Source organism: Solenopsis invicta, chromosome 12 (genome assembly GCF_016802725.1).
Source record: "Solenopsis invicta isolate M01_SB chromosome 12, UNIL_Sinv_3.0, whole genome shotgun sequence".
Lineage (NCBI taxonomy): Eukaryota > Metazoa > Arthropoda > Insecta > Hymenoptera > Formicidae > Solenopsis > Solenopsis invicta.
The window spans coordinates 20,216,994-20,243,854 of NC_052675.1; the positions used below are offsets into that span (position 1 = coordinate 20,216,994).

At 39.1% G+C, this 26,861-nt stretch overlaps 2 protein-coding genes and 1 long non-coding RNA gene across 12 annotated transcripts in view; 1 reads left to right on the forward strand and 2 right to left on the reverse strand.

Moving 5' to 3' along the window:
* The window catches only part of LOC105202731 (PDZ and LIM domain protein Zasp), a 37,621-nt gene extending 27,166 nt beyond the window's left edge, over positions 1-10,455 (reverse strand). For 2 of the 7 annotated variants that reach the window (XM_026136258.2, XM_026136257.2), the window contains exon 1: positions 9,996-10,454. In XM_026136258.2, the coding sequence (XP_025992043.2) occupies positions 9,996-10,100 (105 nt within the window). In that variant the 5' untranslated portion in view covers positions 10,101-10,454. Of the gene's footprint in view, positions 1-9,995 lie in introns of all 7 variants that reach the window. The other 5 variants (XM_039455696.1, XM_039455695.1, XM_026136260.2 and 2 more) reach the window with 4 other exon arrangements.
* Positions 1-24,965, forward strand: part of LOC113004081 — a 63,285-nt gene extending 38,320 nt beyond the window's left edge. Inside the window, exon 3 of the long non-coding RNA XR_003268824.2 lies at positions 24,792-24,965. This is a non-coding gene — a long non-coding RNA (uncharacterized LOC113004081). The remainder of the gene's footprint in view (positions 1-24,791) is intronic.
* On the reverse strand, positions 13,753-26,600 carry LOC105202662 (glutamic acid-rich protein). Of its 4 annotated transcripts, XM_011171272.3 has the most exons (12): positions 26,392-26,600; positions 24,600-24,710; positions 24,134-24,285; positions 22,218-22,284; positions 21,052-21,308; positions 20,307-20,634; positions 16,520-16,991; positions 15,836-16,165; positions 15,581-15,639; positions 15,024-15,196; positions 14,700-14,862; positions 13,753-14,292 (listed from the first exon to the last, which is right to left on the reverse strand). In XM_011171272.3, the coding sequence occupies exons 2-12, from the start codon at positions 24,696-24,698 to the stop codon at positions 14,236-14,238; spliced, it is 2,157 nt and encodes a 718-aa protein (XP_011169574.1). In that variant the 5' UTR covers positions 24,699-24,710; positions 26,392-26,600; the 3' UTR covers positions 13,753-14,235. The 4 variants fall into 4 exon arrangements, 3 of the variants coding, with proteins under 3 accessions (XP_011169574.1, XP_011169573.2, XP_039311624.1); XR_005575959.1 differs by lacking the exon at positions 15,581-15,639 and having other exon boundaries at positions 26,392-26,599; XM_011171271.3 differs by lacking the exons at positions 13,753-14,292; positions 14,700-14,862; positions 15,024-15,196; ... (1 more) ...; positions 15,836-16,165; positions 16,520-16,991 and having other exon boundaries at positions 17,675-20,634; positions 26,392-26,587.
* Between the last annotated feature and the right edge of the window lie 261 nt (positions 26,601-26,861).

The window sequence follows — 26,861 nt, forward strand, 5'->3', positions numbered from 1 at the left end:
ACGACCACGTTGTAATAACAATTATATTTATATTTACTAGCGATGACTTTTTTTCCGAAATTGCGACCGATCGGAATTTTTTTCTGATCAGAGGAAACCTCGATCCTCCCGCAGCCAATCGCACGTCTCGCCGGTGCTGTTCGTGCGAAGAGAGTTCGTTACAGAGACGTCTGAGAGGAAGCCCGGTCCGTGGATATTAATAGAGGCTGAGGCCCGGTGGCGGACGCGCGCCACCGAGCTTACTCCCGTGGATATAAAAATATCGCTTTTATTTCTCACCGTGGCGTCTCGTCGAGTCACCGAGACTTTTTTTTCCTCCTCTTACCCGTCTTCCCTTTCGCTACCGTTCGCATGACTCGATCTTTCGCAAAGCATCCGCGTTAGCCTCATTACGTGTGTATCATTCCAATATCATTTGTCGCGAATCTGCCACAAGTGATGTAAAGTTGCTCATCTGTTTATTATTAATTTTTCAAAAGTGTGTCATGACATTTTCATAGATCTAGATATGAATTAATATGATCTACGGACAATTGTTCGATCATTTCAATCTGTATCTGAAGTTGCAAATCAATTATGAACTAAATCGAAAATTTACGTAATAATATCCGTTATTTTGGCTATACAACACAAGCTAAAAGTTATTAAATTTAAAAACTAAAAGCTTAAATAAAATTTACATATAAAACTAATAATACTCTAATAAATATTCGTGTAAAAATTCATTTAGACTCACTCGTTTAAAACTGAAGTAAAATAATTTTCACTGCAAAATTCATCAGAAATCAAATTTTTCGTTTTCCTTTATTTATTCCTAAATTTATTTTTTTTTTCTAATCAACGACAAAAAATTTTGATCACAAATTTTGGCCCTAAAACTAGCACCAAAGAGGAAAACGAAAAATTTGATTTCTGATGAATTTTGCAGTGAAAATTATTTTACTTCAGTTTTAAACGAGTGAGTCTAAATGAATTTTTACACGAATATTTATTAGAGTATTATTAGTTTTATATGTAAATTTTAATTTAATTGCTAATGCTACTTTTCCAATCAAATTTGCAAATAAGTATTGCAAAACGCGACTTTACGTGAGAATCAAGAATAAACAAAATTGGTGTAAATAACTTTCGAACAATAAATGAATTGTGCTCAAATTTTAAAACACAGTCACTCAAACGTAATACTAGAATATTCTATAAAAGTTTTATATTTTTGATAATTTTTTTTTTTTTTTGAGATATGACCCATACATTCTTAATCAAAATTTAACAGATTTACATTTATCAATTGCAATTAGAATTAAGAAAAAATGTACGGCTCTCCTTTTGGCAGTCGTCTGTCTGCTAATACGAAGCTCTGTTTCGCATTCGAAACGTCGTTGTATCGTGCGCAATGTCGTCCTCTCGCTCGAATCTCCAGAAGAGTCGAGCCAAAACACCCACGCAACGCAAATCTCTCACTGCTGCTTCCTCCGCCGCGCTTGCCTCTCTCGCGCGTTCTCTTCTTTCTTTTTCCGTTCTTACTCTACTCTCCCGAATATCACCTGGTCCAGAGCGGCCAGAAATCTCGACGAATTTTCGCCTCGCGTTCGAACGCGCATGACACATCTACACGTGGAAAATATGCGCGACTCTTGTCAACACAGAGTAAATTAATCACTTCCCTTCGTGCTCGCCATGTTCCTGAGAACTTTAAATCGCTCGCGATGTTACGTGCGCAGATTTGCCATGGCTAATTAACTTAATTACCCGATGCTACAAGCAATTTTAATTAACTATACACAATAGCAATTAATTATCTTAGTCTTTCGCGTGTTACATATTAATTTCAAACGCGAAATACAAATTAATTTTTAATTGCGATAAATTTGGAATAATTTTAACTCGATTTGTCTCGACTTGTAGCGCGTCGCTGTTATATTATTTTAATATTATTTATATGGCGGGAACCGGTGGATGGAAAACTACTGGGTGGTGTGACATAAACGGGAGAAAGCAAATTGGCTTGCAAGCGTGTCTGCCACTCTCGGATCGTTGGCCGAGGATACGCGGACGATTTTCTCAGTTTTCATCCTCATTTAAACGCGACAAATCGCACGCGAATGCGCTTCGCGGAAATTCAGATTGGACACCTTCGTCTTCCGTCCCCATCGACGCCGTCCTTCGGTCGAATCGAATGACGGACGGCTCACCCGGTGCATCTCGCGACAGGCCGTGAACACGGTTGAACACGGTGAACATCCTGCGCGCGAAATCCGACTCACTCCCGTCGTCTTTGCGGTCCGCAAACAAATCGCACCGTAATTTCTCGGTTACATTGCACGCTCAACGGTGCGGATGCAGCCGCGTAAACAGAACTCGCAATTGCCGGACGCCCGAAGGGAATAATTTTAGATAGCCGATGTAAAAAGCCAAATATTTATGTACGATAGAAACCGAAGCGCGCTTCCTGCTTGATAAGAAACCGGATAAGACTCGAGGTATTCGATGAACACCTCCCTGTATCTAAGAACTCACACTTTGGCGACGCTATCGTCATTAATAGTGATACATGTGTTGTTACTAGATAACATACGAGTAATCGCTTAAAAGTGAAGATTACTTCCTTAAGTGTTGGGCCCTTGACTATTTTTATTGTGTTGCGTTTTTCGTCATTTTTCACAACTTTGCAATTATTTCAATTACCAGAGAATATCGATATTAATAAATAATTCAATCGCATATAAAAAAATTGGCAAAAAAAATAATATTTAACTTTACGTGTATTATTCGCACACATCGTCTGAACGATAATGCAGATTATAACTTTGTTTCCAACTAATTTTATACTCGTTTCTCTGACTTTGATCTTACGTTTAAATTTTGCATTGACTTTAATATAACTTTCTGATTAAATAACTTTGTAACAAAGAGAACACCGTTAGTCTATTTTTGTGCAATGTCATGTATCTAATTAAGAGACACAATCGATTTTGCGATGCATACGTCGACGTCGGTTTCAAATTTCGCCAACAGCGAAAATGATTGCACGGACTTGCATCGCGGTTGAACGCAGTGTTCCAGAAAGCAATCATTCTTATGTGAGAAACAATCCTTCATATTCAATGAACTATTTTATAGTGCGTTGGATGAAGATGACATATTGTTAAAGACTTTCTTGTCACATTTATTTGCGTTAACGCACCCACGCCTTTGGCAAATCGTCAACTGTTGCCACACATCGTATATTCACCTTTATCAGAAAGATGATTTTATTTATGGATTCTCATAAATCAATCGACATCATCGATTTTATCCAATGGATTTGGACAAAACTTATCACAGACCTAAAACTGTCAATTGACGTTTATATAGAGTCAATTATAATTTTAATTTTTAACTCTAAATTCCTAAATTGCATATTTTAAAAGCGTTTATTAAAATTTTGGTATTAACGAATTTATATTAATCTCTTATTAATTTATGATGTTTTGGCAGTTTCCTTATAATAAAATATCAAAGTTTCCTTGGTCATGTAGTCAATAAATAGCGCGTCTATATAACTTAATGATCACGAGGCAAAACTCTTTCTTGCGGCCTCGTTAAAATTCCATTATGCGTATAACGCATGAGGAAGTCCGGTTTAATTGGCAGAACGAGGCGCCATTATCAGGGCAACGCCACGTGCGTGACGTTTAACAAACGCCGAAAAATTCTCTCGAAATATTTCTTTTCCGTCGCGTCTTTCACCTGCGCCGATTTTTTCGCATCTGGTAAAAAGTCCTTATCAACGGCGTGACGTCGCAATCGGCTAACGACACTCGCAACTCATGCCGAGTCCTTCCACGACGCGATAACGCGACACGCGTGCGTGCTCGCCGTTTCCCAGCGAAATATATCGCGTAACGCGAACGCCCACGCTTCGATGCACCGCCGCCGCCACCGCCGCCGGTGCATTCGCCGTGGAATCACGGGAAGCGCAAGCACAGATGGAATCTTTCTCTTTCGCAAGGAGAATAATCTACGATAAAAAGTTACGCGGCAAATCTTAGGCGTAATCTTTGAAAAGTTGTACGTTGCGTTAAAATTTAAGCGTGCAATTAAGAGATTCGATCGCTCATGCGAGAAGTGCGAGAAGTGCTAAAGTACAATTTAAAATGCAAATTGAAATGCATTATTACTTAACTGATGCATAAGTAATTATTTAATCAAATTTAAACGCAGCTCATATGTCACTGAGTATGAGAAAAGTTTGTTGGTTTTTCCCTATAAGCGCGCAATATTATTTTTATTTTACATAATATTTCTGAAGTATTAATAAAAAAATGGTTCTATGTCTTACTTCTGGTAATAACACATGAATATTATATGAAGAAGTAAATAGTATTATTTACTTCAATATTTTCAATTATCAGGAATATTATAACTTTTAAATGTAATAATTATGAAATTATAAATATTCTATGCATGATAAGTTACATTAATTTTTAACCGCAATAATATTCCTGGAACATTTTTATAATATTCCACAAATGTTGAAGTAATGTACCACGTATATTATGTACAAATGGACATACATTATTCCCATCATATTAAAAATATTGAATAATATTCTTGGAATATTATTTTAATATTATTTCGATTTTTAATAGTATTCGTATAATATTCTAGAAATATTATGTGTTTATAAGATTTTTACTCAAATTATTTATTATTGGCCTTCCGTTATATTCGTTACATAACAGATAGTAAAAAAAAAAGGAAACGAAATCACACATGCAGTCCTTATATCTGAGATTACGTATCGAGGATGCATCGATATTTGTTTTTCCTATTTCGTAATATGTACATTCCTATCTTGTAAATAGAAGGGGACGTATTTTTGTCGATTTACACGAGTCTAGTCGGTCCGCTGGTGGAAATATTTATTGCCGCGATGATCGACAAGGCTCGCGTGTGCCTGTCGATTTACTCGTAAATCACGACAAACGCGCCCTAACATCTTTCACGCAGTCTCCAAAAATGTGCGTCTAAATATTTTCCCGTTCGTTCTGGTGGCCGACGGAAATCGTTTGATTTCGTTTCGACGGAACCGGATGCTCGTAGTCCCTATTATTCGTCTCTCGACGAGAAAACGCGGACCCCACGAAGACGACGTCGCCGCGCCGCCGTCGTCGTCGTCGTCGTCGTCGTCGTCGTCGTCGTCGAAATCGGCGCCCGCTGCCGTCGTCGTTGCGAGCGAGGCCCGACCCGGCTCGCGCGGGTTTCGCAAAGGCACCTTCTAGAAATAGAACGCCCAAATAATTTGCCTCGGATTACCAGCGACGTGTACGCCGATGCTCTCTCTTCTTCTCTTCCTCATCGGAGCTAATCCTCGTGGGCGCATTTTTCTTAACTTTCGAAACGGGATCACAGAGTTGATCGTGCAGAGTCTGCGCGCGAATAAATATCATAGGAATTTAGGAGCCACGTGGTATCATGCAAGTACCAAAATATAATGCATTTAGGCCGGTATTCATCATAGTCGTAAGTAATTTTTAATTCTTGATTAAAAGAAAAGAAAATAAATGAATGTATAAATGAATCTGTAATTAATTACGCTCTCAATTAAAGATATCGGCCTTAATCCATATATAAATCAATTGTTACTTGAAGAAGAGAGAAAAAGAAAAACGGAAATTGTCATTTCACTTGACGTAATTTGATAATTCCTGTTAATCTTTTCGAAAAATTGTATTCTTATCGAACCGTCCGACTATCATAGTGTACATTTGATATCGCGGAAATATTCTGTAAATATTGCATTTAAAAAACGAGACGATCGTATACAAATATTTTGCGCACGTCGCGTTTTCTCATCGACACTTCTGTTGGAAACGGCACTCTTCAGCCGAAGGCAACGCGTAACGAACAATTATTAAAGGTATAGAAACTATCGCGACTGTACGCTAAATGGTTTTATGCGTAATCGACGTTTCGAACTTGGCCTTCTTCGTAGCGCAACCACGTGGTTCGTTTATTTTACGAGGCCGCAAATACGGGCGAGCGTCCGGCCGCCCCCGGCTTTCTCAGAAAGGAGAGAAATATGAGTCCGACGGTGTCAAAGGCGTCTCGCACAGGTTCTCTCGAAGAGACGATCGCCGATCCGATTTCTCCCTCGTAGGTCGGGGTACTTGAACTCGATCGCGCGATATCGCGGCGCGGCGCAGCGCGACGCGACGCGACCGTCTTTCGTCAAAATGCGTTAAAATTCGCGAAATGGTCTGAGCGTGCAGCAGGAAACCCGAGGAATCTGCCGACCTTGAGATTCGAATTACAACGATTTTCTGTCAAAATATATTTCATGAAGAACACGAAGATACGTATTCTCCTTTTGACAACGAATCGTTACAACGATGTTTTGCACGAACGTTATCATTGTAAGACTTATACACTCTTATATACTCTCTAAATCTCGTCAAAGCTACTTTTAAAGAATGACAATTGAGCTTGTGCAATTATTCGAATAATTTAATTATTCGAATCATTATTTAATTATTCGAGTCAAAAATAAAAAATCACTCCTATTCAGTTCTCCGAAGATGAATCTGAAAATTTGGAATTGTGTTTAATATTAACATTTCAAGTAAACTGTTTACATAAGAAAATGTTGATTCAATAAGATTATATTTTTATTTAATAACATATTTTTAGAGTTTGTTTACTCTATTTATTATTAAAAATTATTTTTTATAACGTTGAGAAAAATCTCAATTTTTTGAGTATTTTAAGTATTAAAGTTGATTTATACAAAATTTTATTATAATTGTCTGTTTAGTTATTTTATGAATAAATGAGTAAATAAATTTTGTTTATTTGACAGAATTGATTGCACCGAAACTTTATGCAAGTTATCTTGATATTTAAGATACATAAATTTAAAAAATTCAGATTTTTTTTATTATCTCTTATTTTATTATTTCATTATTAATGACATTTTTATTAGAGCACACGTCTACTTCTTATTGAAATAACTTTTCATCTAGTTAGAAAATTGCTGCCAAATTTTTTCTGTTATTTTTAAATGCAATATAAAACAATCCAATTTTTTAATAATTTTCTTAATGTTTGAGATATGTCTTATCCATTCTTAAATCTTATAAATTGATAAAATACTCTAATTTTTCTTCAAGATTGAGAGAGTTGTGTATTACGTACGTATTTACTTTCATTGATAAGAAGAATGATAATTTTTATTACACGCGTACTTGTAACATTTACGTTCTAAATGTCATGAGAACAGCCTTCGAAACGGAATGAATCATACAATAATCCGAGCTTTTGAAATGCGTCAAGTAGACGAAACAGCGTGAACACACTCCCGTCAACAAAAGGCGTTTTGCGCGGGAAATTATTGACTATGGGATAGAATGTGTCCAATTTCTGACAGTTCGCGCGTGAAAGCTGTCGCTAAATCCGCGACGGTCGCCGCCGCTCGACATTGGCACTCGCGCGCCAACGTCTCTTAATAATAGCGCTTATGGCCTTTATAACGTTGCTCGTGCGCTCGGAAAAAGTTCGCGGGAAAGAATTCGCGGGGCCCGCGTCTCCACGCGTTCGCCAAAAGCTTCTCGTGTTACAGCGCTAAGCATCGCCAAAACACGTCGGTGACGACGGCGGGCGGTGCGAGCCCGGCGTTTCGCACGTAGTTGGCAACGATTTCTGCCGATGTGCGTGAAATAGTTTGGCGTTTGCCGTCGTGTTGCGTAACGCGTACGTCGTCCCTCTAGATCGTAATATCAAAACACACCCGATCGCGTCTCACGGCCGTGAAGAATTACGAAAAGCTCGTGGGGAGGAGAAAAAAGCTCCGATCTGGAACGCGAACTTTCCGTTCCTCTTGAAATCTGTATGGGAATTTTGTTGATCGGCGATATTGATGACAAATTCGTACATTGAGAGAAAAAATATCTTACGACAAAAAGAATTTTATTTAACGCAAAAGAATTTAATTACTAGAGTGGTCCACATAGCTGATTTACTCGTAGTCGAGTTAAAAATTTCTTTGAAATATTTATGTATATAGAAAGAAGAAATAATTTTTATTCCAGTAATTTTTTCTTGCAGCTCTAAAAAATATTTGCTGCTAGACTTTTTTTATATTCGAGATAATCAGATTTTTTTTAATTAAGGAAAACAATTTAATTAAGATTAATAATATTATTAATTTATTTGTAAAATTATTTAAATGTAAAAAAATGTAAAATTAAATACTTAAGGTAACATGTCTATTTAGCAAATACTTTTACTTTTTTTTTAAATAAAACGAATAAATGATTGCATCAAAATATATGGTTTTAAGCAAACATATTTTTTTTCATTAAAAAAAAAATTTTCTTTTAGTGTAGGGCGGATAAAAGAGCATAATGAATCCATGTTAATGATTAATTTAACTGTTACAATTTGTAGTAATTTGTTTCTGAATTTTATTTCGAATTGATAAAAAGATATTCCGATTTTTAATTATATATTTTCTGCAGCAGAACGCAATTATTTATAATTGAGACGCGTTTCGTCGCGTAAAACAAGGAACCAACGAGCGATGTCGACATCCTAATTTCCGTGGTAATTGATTTTGGTATTTTAGATCGCACCCCGAGAACGAGAAGCTCGCGTAACGAAGCTTCAACACGTGCCGTCTGCCTGTCGAGTGTCAACTTCGGCCTTTGATACAGATTTCATTTTCGAGGACGAGTTGCCGAGGGATCCCGTTTGCGTTTTACTTTCGTCTCGCAGTTCATTATCATTATCGTCCGCTTCCGCGTACCAGAGATTCACAAATGGTTCATTCACACGTCACTTGGCCAATTTGCATTATAAAGTTGATACAATAAACATTTGCAATAAAATAAATACAACGAAAGGTATCATACATAATTGCATGACTGAATCTGACGATTGCATACGCAATGTGATAAATTTATTTTAATTATAATAAAATTTGACAAATGACACTTGACCAACGGAAAATGTGGCAAGACATGGCGAGAGAGATTTAATCGTCGCATAGTGGAAGCGATGACTCCAATTGTCAGACGCGGAATATTGATCTTTGTATTCAATAAAAATTCTATTCCGCCTGAGTTGCGGCAATTGATATCTCGCGGAGCAACACGCGAAGGAAAGATGCAAGCGAGAAAGAATATCGTGCGGAGTGCATAGGAGCGCTGTGGAGTTTCTCTTAATTTTACAATCAGCACTTTCGTGATATCGAGGCCGATCCTCTCTACTGTCGAATCGTTTGACTATCGAGAAACGTTGTAGAGGCGAACGACAAGGAACCGCAGATGAAAATAGCCATATAAAACATCGCTATATATAAACGGGCAGCAAGAAATATTTTTACTACTGCTTCTGCCTCAGTCAACTTGAGATTCAGGCTCGAGTGGCTTCTTGAAAACGCTCCTTCAAAATCCATCAAAAAGTCTCTCGCGATAATTCTTTAATGGTATTCAAACTGACTCGATGATATTCGAGAAACGTTATATATAATAAGCAATAATTAAGATAAAAGGCAAAACGTGACAAGGCCGCGGATCGAAAGCGTATTCGTCAGAAACATGGAAAGATATAAAATGCAAATATAAAATTCACATCGCATTTAAATCTCGATGGTTAAATCGCAATGTTAAATATTTTTGCATCATCGCACGATATTATTATTTTATGTATTCGAGATAAATGTACGGCGCAATATAGATTATTTGTTAAAATCCATTTCGTATAATATAGCATTTTATATATTAACGCACAATTCTCTATATTTCGATTTTACATCTTTCTTAAACATCGTAATGTTACGTTAATACATAACGGGAGAAATATGTTAAGACAGAGATTTACGAGAGATTTACCTACGTTGTCAATCTGATTATATCACAGATGATAGAAATTTGGGAATAAGAGAGTATCGCAGTTGACGCAAACCTATCCCTACATACAACAGAGGGTTAAATGGATCATCCAGATTGACTGACCTTTTGTACGACGAGCGGTGTGCCAAAATCCTTGCCGCCTTGCAGACGGAAGCCCCAAGGGGATCCATCGAACCTGGACAGCTTGACGCTGATCAGTTGTGCCATATCACTGTCTTGCCCGAACCGTCGATCGTCGTATGTTGAAGTAAACGATCGTACGAACGAACGGTGAACGATCTCGGAAACTGCGACGGCTACTGGTGAACGAGCCCTTAGTTCGGGTCAGTTATCTTCGAAATATCGCGGTGCACCACTGACAATTGGGTCGACAACGTCCGTTTCGCTGGCCGTTTGTGTATACGTATATTCTATAAAAGGGGGTATATGTATCGCGCTCTCTCGAGTGGAACGTGAAACGGGCACGTACGTTCCCTGAAGAACGCGCAGACCGGAGTAAAGGTATAAGAGGCGCCGAGAGGACGGTCAGTCGGGCAGCGGGGCCTCCTCGCCACGCGATTCGGAACGAAGAGGAGGAGTACGAGAGCGCGGAAGGAAAGGGAAGGAATAGAGCAGGAGGGAGACAGCGGCAGGACGGAGGAAAAAGGCAGCTGGATGGCGGGGATGGAGAGAGGAAGAGAGACAAATTTATTGTATTCTAGCAGAAATCTTCACGGACAACGACGTACCGCGAAAATGAAATTTAATTAGAAGCGCTTCGGTTAAAAAATATATAACTTTCCATCAGTTCCAAAATCAGGATTTTTCGACGGTGTCGAACGGCTTCGGTTTTGAAGCTCGCGACTCCGAAAATCCGAAAAGATTCAAGTGCATAGCAAAGTAGATAAAAGCGAGATGTCTTGCGAAAAGGGAACAAAACAGAAATCTATCATTCCGGCCTCCTGGCAATGCAAACTATTTTCGCTGAAATCTTTCTTAATGTCCAAACTATACGAATTCTTCGTATAACAACCGCCTTTGTCACAAAGTTACGATAACAATTACTAAACTTTGGTGAAATAGTTTCAACTATTTATATTTAGTTAATATAATCAAACATTTAATTAAAGTTATTTCATCGAAACTAGATTATTATTATAAAACTTTTTTTCAAGATGATCGGATTTTGAAATAAGATTGCAGAATAATAGAGTCTGCGGCGGAATGCGATCGAGCGACGTTCTAAATAGAGATCTAAAGGATCAAGCTAGAACGGACAGAGGAGAAAATTAAGCGCCATCTCGATTAATTATTAAAATAAGACATTGTCTTTTATTATTATCCATCATATAAAATTCTCGGAACGATATCCTGTCGAACGATCGAGCGTGTCCACGGATGTCGATGCGTCCGGTGCATCGTGCAAGGTGCTGCTTAAACCGTGGTGGTGGAAGTCAAGGGGCGGAAGGTGCAGGCAATAACGACAGGGCGAAAAGAAGAGGACCAGATCGAAGGAAAAGGACGGGACAAGATCAGGAATGTCGAGTTGACCATCTCGATGACCATGACAAGAAAAGCGCGCACGCGTTTTGCGTCTCTTCCGTTTCTCTGCACTACTAATTACATCTCTCTCTCTCTCTCTCACTCGGTCTGACTTTGTTCGACGTGGTCTAATTAAAGTGAGAGAAATGACGATCATGAATAAAATTTCAACAAACTGTTAATTAATTTTAAAACAAGAATTTTCTCTATAGAACAAAGAATCCTTCTTTGTTTTACTACTTATTATAATGAGTCGACATATAATTAATTATACGTATCAATTAAAATTTTAAATTTTAGGCTGTTTTATTTTTTTTAAATATAAAAACAAAGGCGTCATTTTTCTATTACCCTTCTTTAATTAATATTTCTTTTTTTAATTTATTCATTTGTATCTCTTGAAATAAAAAAAAATTTATTTCTATGTTATTTTGATCGTCGATCGATGTATACGTTGAAATGCGCATGTAAGGCATTAAATTTTTAAAATGTATGGGCACGTTTGGAATCTTCCTCATCTGACAAATCTCGAAGATTTTTTTTCTTTTGACGTATGAGAAAAGTAAGACGGACCTAAGTCATCGCTGTCGATAGGTCGCGTGGGAGGTCACGAATGAAAACTCGTTAAATAAATCCTAGCGCACTGCTACATGCTTGCCATGTCATTAAGTCTCTCGGCAATCAGACATGAATTTATCGAAATTGACGGCTGATGTGACTGCAAAAATACACGTGAATTATATTAGAGAAAAGAATCTCGTGTCCCCTTCATTCCTTCGTATAATAAAAAAGACTATGAAAATTCCTTCGCGCGAGGCACGCGGAAAAATTATATTACGAGCCTTTCGTCAAAATTATTTAACTGCTTTAAACTCACATTCTCATTAAAACTTTAATAAATATTCATTTCTAGGACATCTTCCGACAATGATGACTACTCCGTAAATTTTTCACTTATGTATAATCAAAGCAATTTCATTTTTTTTAGAATTGTATCGAGACAAGTTTATACGTTGCATTAAATAAACAATTTTTTGTAAAAGAATTGATAACGTAATCCAAAAAATTTATATGTAAAATATAAATGTGAATTGTAAAATAATAATATTAAATTTATATATATAGTAGAAATTTACTGAAAGAGACAAAATCAGTTTAATCGATACAACATATCAGTGTAATTTCTTTTTGAATAAGATTGAAAAGATATTAGTTTCAAATGTTATTAATTTTCAATTTTAATTTTTAGTTTCTCTGACAATGTAGTGGTAATAGTTTTAGCTTTAATTCCTTTTTTTTATCTTGAATATAACAAGCACATAGGAGAGACGAGCAAGTTATGTTACATTTAAATACAACAGCTGGAATGAAACGTACCATCTAAAAAATCGATATGTAATATATTAATGGTATATCGTGCGAGCCCGAAAAATTGCAGATAGGACACCTTGATGGACGCACCCGAGCTCGCGGTGACTGCATTCTGCGCCGGTGGCGGTCACGAGGGCGCGAACTAGTTCGTGAATCATGCCTAGAATGCTTTACATAAATTGCTCGGGGCCGACGTCACGATTGGGGACCCTAAGCAAGCAAGAGTGAGCAGACGAGAGAGGGGAGGGCGGAGAGCGAAAGAGAGAGGACGAGAGTGAATATGAAAGAGAAAGAGAGAAAAGGAGAGAAGGAGAAAACTAAAAGAGGTTCATCGGCCAAGGAGGTAGACGTGACTCAGCCGGTCGTACGCATATACGCGAGACGCGGTTAACAGGGACCTCGGAAACCCCGGAAAGGAGAAAGTATGCCCCGCGCGCGACTCATCCGCGCGGATTTCCGAGCGAGCGGACAATCATCGCGGTCGTTTACTCGGAAACGAGCCGTTCTGGATCGGGACTTCGGTCATCCCGCGTTCCGGCGATCGCCTCGGTTAATCCGCGTTCAGCGGATACGGAGGTCCCGCGGCGAGGCGCAGCGGTTGCACCGCGAGGTGTACCGCGATTATCGTTGTTTCGGAGAAACCAGCGGAAACTAACGACGATATTATCGCTCCTTTCCGATGCGTATACGTGCCGTAAGTGGCCTTAGGCAAATGGATCCCTCAGCTTCCACTAATAACTTAGCGTTCTTAATAGCGGACGCGGACGCAAGTGTCAATAGGCTCTGAAATGAACGCACGCCACTTTCACGTGCTTCACTTTCTCTCTCTAATCACTTTCCTCGAAAATCAGTTAATTACCAGGCACAACTACGCACCTGCTGGTCACACCTGATTACCGAACGACCCGTATATGGCGACGTAAACATAGGGGCATATGTGATAAAAAAAAAAGAATAAGGTCACGCCATTAGAGGGACGTAACGTTTGATTATTTTAAGATTTCTTCATTTTTACAGTTTACACAACGATGGAAAAGTGTACGGTGACAAGATAACTGCATTTGCGCAAATTAATTAAAGATTTATCATAGAGATTTTGCGCGTTTACACGTTTGCCGAATCAATTAAGCCGAACGAGGAAATTTACTTGGTCTTTTTATCGATACGCGCAATATGCCGGTGAGAACGATCTTTCTCGAGGCGATTTAATACGAACATACGTACACGCACACGCTTAGAATTATTACAGCCACGTCGCCGTCGTATCGATGACAGTGCGATAACATTCTTCAGACGCGATCAGCATGCCAGATAATTGCATTCCTAGTGATTTCTAGCGGTTTCGTTGAATTTTTCAGATATATTGACTTAACACGTACTTCAAACACACATAGATTGCTCGCGTATAAACTATGATATTACATTTTGATCGTCTTTCGTCGTTGTTGGATTAGTGGCTGACGCTTCGAGCGCTCCTGTCGTCTGCAACACTCAACGCCGGTGATTTCTGAAAATACATCAAGAAATTAGAATTTCCCTTTTCCTCCCTCGATTAATAATATCGGAACGATAATGATCTAAAGTTACTACCTATTTAATTTTAATTCGATCGAATTGTTTCGCATTTTATTTGGAATGATGTAGATTAATCTGTTAAATTTTAGTTGGTTTGAAATAAGATGAAGATTTAATATTTCTGGAAAAGTAACACGATTAACGTAAGGGCATGATTATTAGGATGATTAATTGGCAATGTGCGCGTTCAGCAATTTTATTAAAATGTTTCTGTAAACGCAGTTAAAATTGCAAGAAATATTTCGGTCGTCAAGATTTCGCAAATAATTATCATCACCACCATTCTGTTTAAGCGATTTACATCGGCAACCGTGAAAGAGATTACAAAGAGAGGCTTACGACTCTTTCGATTATATCTTCCGCCGCATTGACTTTGGCGGGTCGGGCGGGAATACCCCTTTTCGGTTCTCGCTCCATTTTATGAATCATCTTATAAACACTCGAATTCATCAGGTAGTCATAGTTTGGCAAGTTCGTCTTCTCATACCTCTTGAAGTTCACTCTGTATAATCGATCAATTTAAAACTCGTTTTAAAATCGCTTTGTCGGTATTTTATTCAAAACAATCGTGAACATCTTTCTCGGGACTCTTTATTTCACTTTATCGTGCAATTCCAGCTAGTTTCGAAATTTTTTTCATCAGATACGTAAAATTATTCTTACCCCATCGCTTTGCCGCGAATAACCTCCGCCTGGCATGTCAGCACTTCCGCTATCATCTCGTCATTGAAAAAATCATTCGGGCATCTCCATCTGCGACCTTGCGTAAGCTCGAGTTGCTTAGCCTGGGGCCACAGGTCCTGCGAGGGCTTCTTGCCTTTCTTGTGCACCCTTTGCTGAAAGTACAAAACGAGTTTATGGTTTTGCTCGAATTCGAATAGGAGTTCATCATGCATCAGTCGCATAAAAAGAAACAAAATTACGAAATTTGGATTCACGATGCACGTAACTCTTTCGACATCAATATAACAATTGATTTATAGGAAGAGGAACGATACAATTCACAGAATAAAGGTTTGGATATCAAAACTATAAAAAAGAAAAATACATATATATCGATTCATCGTGCATTTAAGTGACTCATCATGGATCTCTTGGAACAGGATGGGCTCCCATTAACATTCGACGAGTCTTTAATAATTTTTCAACGCGAATAGAAAGGGAGAACGGTACGAATGTCATTTCATTTTAGAACACAGATCATTCTATTTATCGGGTACCTGCAGTTCCTGTATAACTTGGTCTTTTGGTGACAGTTTAGGATCTGGTTCGAAACTTCCTATAATGTAGCATTTCGTACTTTACAACATCGTTTTATATCTAACTCAAACGTAACGTGAAAAATAATATTTTAATTTTGCAGAACTTTGCATGCTCTTATAAAGTTGCGAACTTCATCGTTTAATTATTAGAGTTTTCGCAAAATTCGGGTCATTATAATCATTGCAGGCGTGTAAAATGATATTGATAGTCACCGTGCGATGGTGCCGGGCTGGGCGATTTCAGAAGCTTGGTTTCATAAGAGACGATGAATTTCTTCACTCTACTTCCGTCCTCGTCCTCGCTCTTGACGGAAATCATACCGTCCAGTTCTTTCGTCTCCGCCTCCTCTTCCTCCATTTCCCCCTCGTCATCACTGGGCTCGATCACTTGCGGCGTTGACCTCGATGACGTTCTTCGCTCCAAACACGCAATCTCCTCGATGTAATCGTAAGTCTCCGTAAATTCCTCATCCTCTTCGTCAGTATCCTCCTCCTGCTCGTTCAGCTCTTCCTCGTTCTTTCGCCACGGCGCGATGTTCTCTTCTGAATGGCAACGAATCAAAAGGGACAAATTTCAAATTTGAATTAAAATTTTAAAAGCTAGACCTAATCTAGATTACATTTTTATACATTGACTCTCTGATTAATCTGAAAATGAATATAACATTTTTTTTAAAAAAGACAAATGCGAGGTACCGAAAACAAATCTTTTGTTTGAGGAAGCGAAGTTATTCAGATGGAATGCAGTCTCATTTTTTGATCTAATACTGACGAACGCGAGAACTGGCACTCATAGAGAATCGAAGTTGCATAGTGACGAAACTCGAAGATATGCCTAGAGAATAATCGTCAAGGTCCGCTCTGGCTATTTTGGACACGATTACGAATCTCGGTCACCTGACGACCCGCGGCGACCACCGTTCCCGTTGCCAAGGGACCGCTGCACGCCACTGAGTTCCATGATCTTGTGCAGTTGCTCGGACACGATTTTCAGGTGATTCTCAATTTCACTCGGCAGTTGTTTCAGGGCGAGTAATTGTCGTTGCACGTTCTCCAGTTGTTGCTCGAGACTGATCTCCGTGGATACCAGCTGCTTGATCTTCTCGTTGTTGGTTTTTGCCACTGCCGGATCTATCGCGGAGACGCTCGAATCCTCCTTGGCTACTCCCGTTTGCTCGTCCTGCGTTGATCTTGCCTCACAAGATTCAGGACGATGATTCTCCTTGAACTCTGATCTTTCTTCCGCTTTGATCTCGTCAACCTTGTCGTCGTTCTTTTCTCCCTCTGCCTTTGATACGGGACGTGAATCAGATTTTTTCTCTTGCTCCGCCGTGCATGCAAGCTCTGGTGTTGCAGCTGGAGTCGTTGTCTATAAATCATGAGAAAGACAAATTATAGAAATATGTTCAATTACATGTTTGAACAATGAAGAATGATTGTTTATAGTAAAACGCGAAGCGTAAAATACGTATTAAAAATTATAATAACAAATAATAATTTTTAGAAAGAGAATGTGTACATACAAAAAAGGTTTAAAAGATCAATGATATTGGAAATTAACAATCTTATTTTTGAAATGTTATTTTAATGTCATGCAATTTATTTAATTTTTTTCAAGACAGAAATAATAAAAAAATTTTTTTTATTTAAAAAAATTAATGAATTTAACCTCTTCGTTGATAAAGTTGCACGTAAAACATTCAAGACTGTATATAATCAACTTTTGATGATGATTAACAAATTTTTATAAATTTTTATAGAAAACTCTCTTTGTTGAAAAACATAATATTGAATATATACCTACCTTTTTAAATTGGATAGGTTGTATTGAAAGTATACTTATCGAACTGGCACTTATGTAATGGACGGTGTAATTGTATTGTGTTTTATATAATAAAATCAGGTAATAACTATAAAATTAATAAAAATTTAGATAACTAATAAAATTAAATAAATTTTAATATAGTACATGTATAATAAAAGATATAAGATTTTGAGTTTCCTTTTGTTGCCATTTTTTTGTTTTTAAGAAGAATGGTATAACAATACATATAAAGTCCAAGTACAAATTATCAGTTTTAATAATTTAATTATGTAACACATTTCACACTTGACATATTTCACACAATTGAAAAATCACTTAAGGAAAAAATTAATTACACGTTTGCTTACGTATATATATTGAATCGATCACATTAATTACCCCTCAGCATTCCAATTATTTTACAATGGATTTACTTTAGTAACACTTAATTCTAATGACAAAAAGAAAACAAAACATACGGTTATACTGAAATTCAAGGACATATTACTTATAAAACATTTTTATGCGAACATTAATGCGTGATCCACACGATGATCTATTATCTACGAGAGTTTCGAAAACACGAGGAGGTATAACAATCTGAGGTCAGTTAGAATCATTTTAAGACAAGTTACATCTATTTAGATCTAGACACAATCATGGGATACACGTATTTGTATTGATCTGAATTAACAAACTGACACGATATTAAATTCTTAAGCGAATTTAGAACTGAGTTTTGGATCAATTATAATTACGCTGCAGTCTAGTTATACTGACCCTTTCGAAACAAGGTACGAACGTCATCGGAGGATTGTTAGACGACGACTAATTATACATGTACAGAAGGATAATCGAAGTACAAGGTATGAAGGCGTAAACCACCAGCTTCGTGAAATCAATGCCAATGTGACTCGTGATACCCTTGTACAGAATCGTCGGCACGAACGATAATCTTCGATCGTCGCACTCGATTTCAGAATCAATCTTCTCGTCGCAGTCCCCACCTTCTGTGTTCTTCTCAGTGAACGAAAACCAAGGTAGACTGAAGTTTATGCTTTTCAAACTGCCCCACAGACCGGGAGACACGAGGGAGACAGATTCCCTTCTGGACGACCTTCTGGACAATCTGCTGCTTCTGCGATGAAACACCTCGTTGGAAACGTAGTTGCCGGTCGAACGGAGGACACTCGACAGAACGTCCTCTTCTCCATTTTCTTCTCGTTTGAGCGACCTTGAGAGTCGTCTGCTACCACGATGGAAGACCTCGGTGGAAACGTAATCCTCGGCCGACTGTAGGAATTTCGAAAGCGCACCATCATCTTCTTCCGAAGCCATGTCGATAGATTTACGTGGTTTTGAGAATCGTCTGCTGCGACGATGGAAAACTTCAGCGGAAACGTAATCCTCGGCCGACTGTAGGAATTTCGAAAGCGCATTATCATCTTCTTTCGAGGTAACATCGATAGATTTACGTGGTTTTGAAAATCGTCTGCTACGACGATGGAAGACTTCAGCCGAAACGTAATTCTCAGCCGACTGTAGGAATTTCGAGAGCGCACCATCATCTTCTTCCGAAGTCACGTCGATGGATTTACGTGGTTTTGAGAATCGTCTGCTGCGACGATGGAAGACTTCAGCGGAAACGTAATCCTCGGCCGACTGTAAGAATTTCGAAAGCGCACTATCATCTTCTTCCGAAGTCACGTCGATGGATTTACGTGGTTTTGAGAATCGTCTGCTATGACGATGGAAGACTTCAGCGGAAACGTAATCCTCGGCCGACTGTAAGAATTTCGAGAGTGCACTATCATCTTCTTTCGAAGTAACATCGATAGATTTACGCGATTTTGAGAGTCGTCTGCTACCACGATGGAAGACTTCGGTGGAAACGTAATTCTCGGCCGACTGCAAGAACTTTGAAAGAGTGTCTTCCTCTTCTGGGATCGTGTCTGTAAACTTGGCCATTTCGAGACACTTGTTATTCTCTTCATTACGATCATCTTCAACAGTTTCTTCTTCGTTCAGGTCTGGATTGTGGGAAGTATTAATGATAAGCGACGACTCTTTTTGCAGCGCGCAGCATGGACCGTTTTCGCGCCACTCAGAAATATTTAATTCGAAGGCATTTTTATCAGTTTGTTGTCCATTCTTTTTCTCTTGATCATCGTTGAAGTACGTCTCCTTGACGCATTCGAGGACAGGAGCGACATTCTTGTGAAGAACGTTCTCAAGGTAGCGACCCTTAAAACTCGAACGTCGTCGCTCGCGAATCTTTGACGAGTTCGATGACTCGGAGACGCCTGATATCTGCAACAAAAACTGGAACAACGTCGTAATCAAGTACATCAGCCGGATGCTTTCGCGTCTCAGATATGTCGCCAAGTATCTTCCCTTCATTCTGCGGGCGAAAATGCGAGTTCTCTTTGGCTTTGCCCAAAAGCCAATCGTTTTTAGCCAGTCATACTTCCCGGAGTATGCGCTTCCCGATTTAATATTTGTGAGCTCATCGATTTGTTGATCGGAGAGAACGCAGGGACGACTGTAACGGCGAATGATGTTCTCTACATAGCGACCTTTGAAATGCGATGATCTCGCTCCGACTTCGTCGTATCTGCCGGTGGCGCTGCATCTTCGAGACTGATTGGGCTTGACATGATTTTTCATGAATGACTCGCATTTATATGTCGCATTTATATGATGCGCGAGTTGATTATCAGAGGTGAGAGATTTGTTCGAATTGGATTCCAAAGGACGCGGCGGGGTAGACAATGGACTGTCGGTGTTATCGAGAGAACAGGTTGAACACGTGGAATTTAAATTGGATACGGCAGGGGGACGATTTTCTTCGACTCTAGTCTCCGTTTCATGCATCTTTACCTCGGACGGTACCGGCGGCGGTTCCGGTGTCCTGGCGACGGTCGCCTCCGATCCTGGCGGCAACAAACCCTTCTCCACGAGACGCGTGATCACCGTCTTCTTGTCTTGTTTCTTGATCACGACCTTGTAAGTCTCTCCCTCGTCCTCTTCCACCTTCGGCTCGTTCTTCGACTTTGGCACCGGTCTCTGCGGCTTTTGCAGAAAGGTAGAGGTGCGCTTCAATTCTTGCACCCGCTCCGGCTCGGCTACCGCGATGTGCTGCAGCTCCTCCAGAACCTTCGAATCTTTTAGGATCGAGGCTCGCGGTTTCAACTTCTTGAAGTTTACTCTGTCGATCGCGTCGAAGACGCGGAAGAGACAAAAGTTATTATTATTGAAAAGAACTATCGGTATTTTTTACTTAGTACTTCTAAGAAATGATATATAAAATTCAAATAGGATATGTTAATACAAGAAAGGCGCTTTATATTCTTGAACTAATATTAATTATTACTTTCAGCTGAGAATACTATAAAGAATAGAAAAAATTATTAAAAAATATTTTTTTTTTTATAATTTAGATAAAAATATACTCCAACGCTGTTGAAACTTCTTAAGATTAGACTTCTTCAATATTTAAAACATGTATAATTGTGAAAAATTTTTTTCTTTCTTAAAATGAAAAGAGTGGCGAGGGGATGAATACTGATGAATTTTTAATCGTGCAGTGTCATCATCAATTAGCTAGACAATCGTGAAAATGTACCCCAGTAATCCTTTATCCGATAAAAGCTCCTCCTCCTCGAGGATCAGCTGAGCGATCTCGTCATCCGTGAGATTTTTGTTAGACACGATCTCGCTGTTGGCGTCCACCGGTTTCTCCTCCGCGAGCTTCACCTCCTCTTGCCTGATCTCGTCCTCGGCGGACAGCGGCTCGACGGCGGTATTCTCTTCTTCGTACCGCTCGATCACTGTCTCCTCCTTTAAGATCTGTTCTGGGAAGACCGGCGGTAAGTCTGCAAGCTAATAAGCGAGCTCGACGTCATCATCTCGTCGCCACTTTCTCTGGTACATCATATCTCTCTTTGAATGTCAAACGGATACGAGATCAAAGATTTTCCCTGATGAAAGCGAGGTTTAACTTCCGGTGAAAAACTTTTTTTCATCGCGGGTGGGAAACAAGTTGGAATCATGCTGTTACGAGTGTAGCGTTGGATTAGTACACTTGATTAACAAGATCATCAGATATTCTAGGAATACCGATTTAACGATTTTTGGCAGGATATAAAATTACAAAGTTCTATAAGAATAATAAAAACAATCGAAGTGGATCAAAGATTTTAGTTCTACAAAAATATCTGTTTCACTTAAAATTTTAAGCATTTTGAACGTGTGTTAAAATGAGGGAAAATATGATCAAAACGGTCCTCTTACTTGGCGACGTGAACTTTCTTCTCATACGATTTTTTGCAATTTATTCGGGGAAAAAAATAGGCTGGTATTCATAATCGAATCTAACTTCAAGATCATCTTGAACAATGTCTCGAGATGCTAATTCGGCTGTGTGATTGATGACGACAAGCGACAGTACTTGAAACGATCTTGAATATCAGAATCAACTAGCCGATATTTATAGTCGATTCTCATATTTAAGATCAACTCGAGTATCGTCTTGAGATGTCGTCAATCAATCAATCACAGACAAGATGATCTTGAAATAAGATTCGATTACGAATAGCAGTCATAAGTCTTTCTTTTCACGGAAACTCGCGTAAAAGCTCTAGGTTTTCAAGTTTTCGCGAACGCGTGAGAAAGTGTAGGCGCTACGGGAGGAAGATGGGAACGAATGTCTTCGACGTTCGCGTAGCCCTCGTCACCAGTTAAGAGTGCAACGGGGATGCTGTTTACCTTTCATCTCACGGATATACTCACGGCGATCTTATATGGAACGATGTTCTCTTCCGATATCGCCTCGGCGGCCTTTCGTGCCTCCTCCTCTCTGCGCAAGCAACAAACACAGCGACCAAGAAAATAGACTTTCTCCCGCTCGCGATACGATAGGCTCGGGATTATGCGCGCGGACGCTATTATGCGCCGAATGCACCGCGCTCGCTCGGATTCCCCGGGTGTTGGTCTCTCGCTCTCTCGCGCGTTCTACCCTCCGCCGCGAGTTTTCCCACCGCACGGCGGATCCCGCGAATGCGACAAACGACAGAAAGACGGGCCGCGACCGGGGGCCAGCAATAAAATCGCCGACCAATGATAAACAGATCTCTCATTCTGGGTCACCTATTTATAAGTGTCGCAATACGTTGCCACATACGCGTACGAGCTACGCCGGGATATTCTTGCCGCGAAGTTATTATCGAGAGTATGCCGACGATGAATGACGTGCGCCGCCCGCTATATGCTTCGTTACGCCGCACGAGATCCTTGAGGACTCATTAAACGCGATTACAGCCTTCGACTATCGAGCTCCGAAATTAAAACCGATTTCGGTAACGATCCGATGTGCGAGTATGCAAGACGATCGGCGAAGAAACAGGCGCTAGGCCTCGGCAGTTCTTCCGTACTTTCGGATCGTGCTACTGCATTGGTCCCACCAGCCGAAAGATGTGTACCCAGCGAACGAAAATAAATTCAAGTGAATTGAAAATTGCGATTCATTTTAATTTATCCGAGTTTGCGCGCTTTAGAATCGGAATGCCCCGGAATATTTTTGGATTCGAATGAACTCAAATGGAAATTGAAATACGAAATGCGCTATGCATCATTTTATAGTCGGATGAATACATGTCTCTGTTATTTTATTTTTGGATTTTAATGAACTGAAATACGAAATAAGCTATTTATTATCTTAAATTCGGATGAATTCATGTTTTCGTTGTATTATTTTTGAATTTAAATAAATTGAAATAAATTGAAATACAAAATGAGCTATTTATCATGTTAAATTCGGATATATTTATATCCCAATTATATTACTTTTAAGTTCAAATGGATTTGAAAAATCTGAAGTAAATTTGAAAAATTTATTTCTGTCCATTTTAATTCATTGTCGTTTGCTGAATAATATTTGAGGATTAATAACGTCTTTTAAATATTTATTCTCTTATATATTCTGTCTTGTATTTTTTCAATTTTATGTATACAATATCATATTGTATTTTATTATTAGATACCAGATTTGATCTTTCGTATGCAGCAGCGAGAGGAAATAGAGAATCGAGATTCCGTATTGCGCATTAATGTCAAAAATATTTTGTCCGCCATTTTGACACATGGCGCAATTTCGATATCAATAAACTCGAGAACTAATATTGGTTAACAGCGATTTCTCCCGGGAGAGACCACATGGGACAAGAGTCTAATTTATGCGAGTTGCAGTCGACTTAGCTGTTGCATTTATGTACCCGCTTATTCGTCTTGGCTGCGGTGCAACCGGCGCAATCGAGTGTCATTTATCTCCATTTCCTGTTTCGTCAACATACAATGTAAACACTATGTGTGTATGCGTACGTATCCATGAATCTCTAATTATGTTTTTAAATAGTCTAGTGTAAATTTAGTTTAAGGCATTTTATATGACAATTCTAATGGACGCGTGAAACGAATGAAAAACATTTTACTGTTGAAGAAACATTATTCGAGAGATTTCAAATTATGTAATCCAGGAAAATAGAGACTCGATTTGTACAGTTTTTTTTTTTATATAAGTTGCAAGACTATGTGTGAATACGTATATTTACGATTCTGTTTAGAATTCAAAGGACGAAGATTGCATAAAAGATGCTAGTGGCAATCTTTCCTGTCTCATCCATAATCGATGGTCCTCGTGAGAAACTTACCTTTGCACACCTAAGACAAAGTTGTTGCCAGCGTGCACTAATGCTTCATGCGCTTGTCCATGAGTCAAGCTGCTAATCGATTGATCGTTCAATCTTACTACGACATCGCCGACCTTTAAACCCATACATTCGGCCAGGCTTCCCTCCATGACCTACGAATTGCGTTCACATTTTACATCTTGGTCCTCGAAAATTTGAACGAAAATGTGATATTCCGCTCGTTTCTCTCACTCTTCTAATTTCATTCTATTCTCTTAGCTGTTGGATTTAATTTGCAAGGGCAATAATAAGATGACAACATATTAAATAATTAAATTGTTATGATTCAAAAAAGAACTTTTAAGCCTCTTTTTGTATTCCGTGTCCGGAACGTGAGAGTAGCCAATATTATTCGAAACATTATTTCGTAATTTAAACGTTCTCACTAACGTCAATAATGGCTGGATAAGTGAAATACTGGACTTACTCTGATAACGGTAAGCGGCTGCGGAAAATCGCTGCCACCAGCTAGTCGAAAGCCCCATGATGTGTTGTCAAATTTTGTAAATTTTATGTTGATTGCCATGACGCTCTACATCTGAAATTATATTTAATAGTCTTATTTTTACAATTAAAGTATCAATGAAATTTATACTAATGTTGACAATTTTTTTTACAGGTTCTTAAAAGCTACTGTGAATAATCGGGCTGTTAACATAATTAACAAAGTAAGTAAGAGAGAGATGTAATATATTATTTATTTAAGAAAATTTTTTACACTCGAATAGATATTCCAAGTTACAATTACATGTTATTGCGAAGCACGATTATATATATATATATATATATATATATATATATATATATATATATATATATATCAAACGCTTAAATTCTGTATTGCCTTTTCATAATTAAATAATTATAAATTATAAATTAAGTTTTTAAATTACTACAGAGACATCGCTCTATAATATATTCTTCCTATCTATCATCTAAATATCTTTAATCAGCGATGTTTAAGTACTACGAATTTGGTAGGATTATTACGTAATTGGGATAAAATGGGATTTTGGCATGCACAGTGAAATAATACGACAACACGAATGTCGGATACGGGCTTTTTGCAATTTTCAGCGCTATTTTAATGTTGTTTACGTATGCGACCGAGGAAACAAATAATACTATATACTTCAATGAGTGTTGAAAATAAGCGTCATTAGACAGAGGTCAACGATTCCGATTATGCGAAGTGCCAAGGTAAGGTATGTCTAAAAATATAATCATAAATCTTAAATAGAGTTCAAACCGGCAGATAGATCTTATTCGACAAGCGCGTAACGTGTAACGTCAACTCAAACGTCGTCACCAAGTGATTGATGATATTAGTTTTATCATAATTGAATCTCACTGTTAGAATAAAAATCCAATACAAAGTCCGCCGCGATCTTTTCCTCTTTATAAAATAAAATTACGTCAAGCGCAATCGACAATGCCAGAGTTTTGCATATGAATCGAAACCGCGCCGTGATCTCGACACACAGTTAAAAACGTCGTGAAATTCAATGTGTTTTCAAGTTACACGTTAAATTTAATGTATCTATAAATGATAAGCATGAAATTTGCACTCTTAGCAACATTAAACGTTTTTAATGTGTACCTGCTTGAAATTTGTTTTCCTTTACATTCCATTAAATTCTACTGCCGATTTTTAACAGTGTAGATTCGGATTTTAATGCTGCATTTCCGGGTTAGTTTTCGCGATAATATGGATATTTTTTTGCAGTGAAAAAGAAACTAAAAGCGATCGCGATATCGATTTCTATATAGTCTCTCTAGCCTCTCGCAATTTGTTCAACTCGCCGAAAATATTGAATATACGTACGATTCAACTTTCGTGTAACATTGAATACTTGGAATCTTTCTAGCAAGTTCATAAGTAGCGTGATCCCGACGGATCGATGCCGCGATCTCTCCCTCTTCCGCTTTGCTCCCGGCGCCGCGCCGCGCTGGACCGCGCGAGTCCGCGCTATGCCGACCCGGAAGCGGCGGTATCCGAATATAGAGTGTATACCCCGATGGCATGGTATATCGTGCTCGGTGGTGTCGTGTATATTACTTGCCGAGAGCGGCGAGCCGCGCTTAGCTTATTGTTAGTGCGGGTACGAGTTTCCCCCCAAGGCGAGTCGGGGGGGTGGCTGGTGGTCGAAACGGATGCGGCGCCTGGCGCGTGGACCGTGGACGTGGGGGTGCAGGCGCGATCGTCGCGGGGGACTCACCGCATTCGCTGGTGCGTGGCCACGGCCGAGAGGCGCGGAACGGCCGCTGGAGCCGGGTGCGCCGGGTTGCGACTAGCGCGGAATAAAGCCGAATCTTTCTAGCAAGTTCGGAGGAAGGACGGGCCGGGCCCGGCCGTTGCCCGGCGCAATGCGGCCGAAACGGTGTCACGGCAGGCTTTGCCAGAGGGCAAGACGCGACGGAGCTTGCAAGCTGCAAATACTACACGAGGGGCACGAGCAGCCGATGACGCGGCTTTTGCGCCGGCTCGAGATCTATTTACTGATCGATCTATATTGGATTTGAGCCTCGATTTCCGGTGGCGAATTACGCCCGCCTTCGTCCGAACGAATCCGCAACTTTGAATGGTTGGAAACAAAATTTCCTAAGCGGAATATTATTCTCGGAAGACTATTCTCTGTCGATCGAAATGTCTTTATTAATTCTCTGTATTGCGGAAAGAACGCTAAGG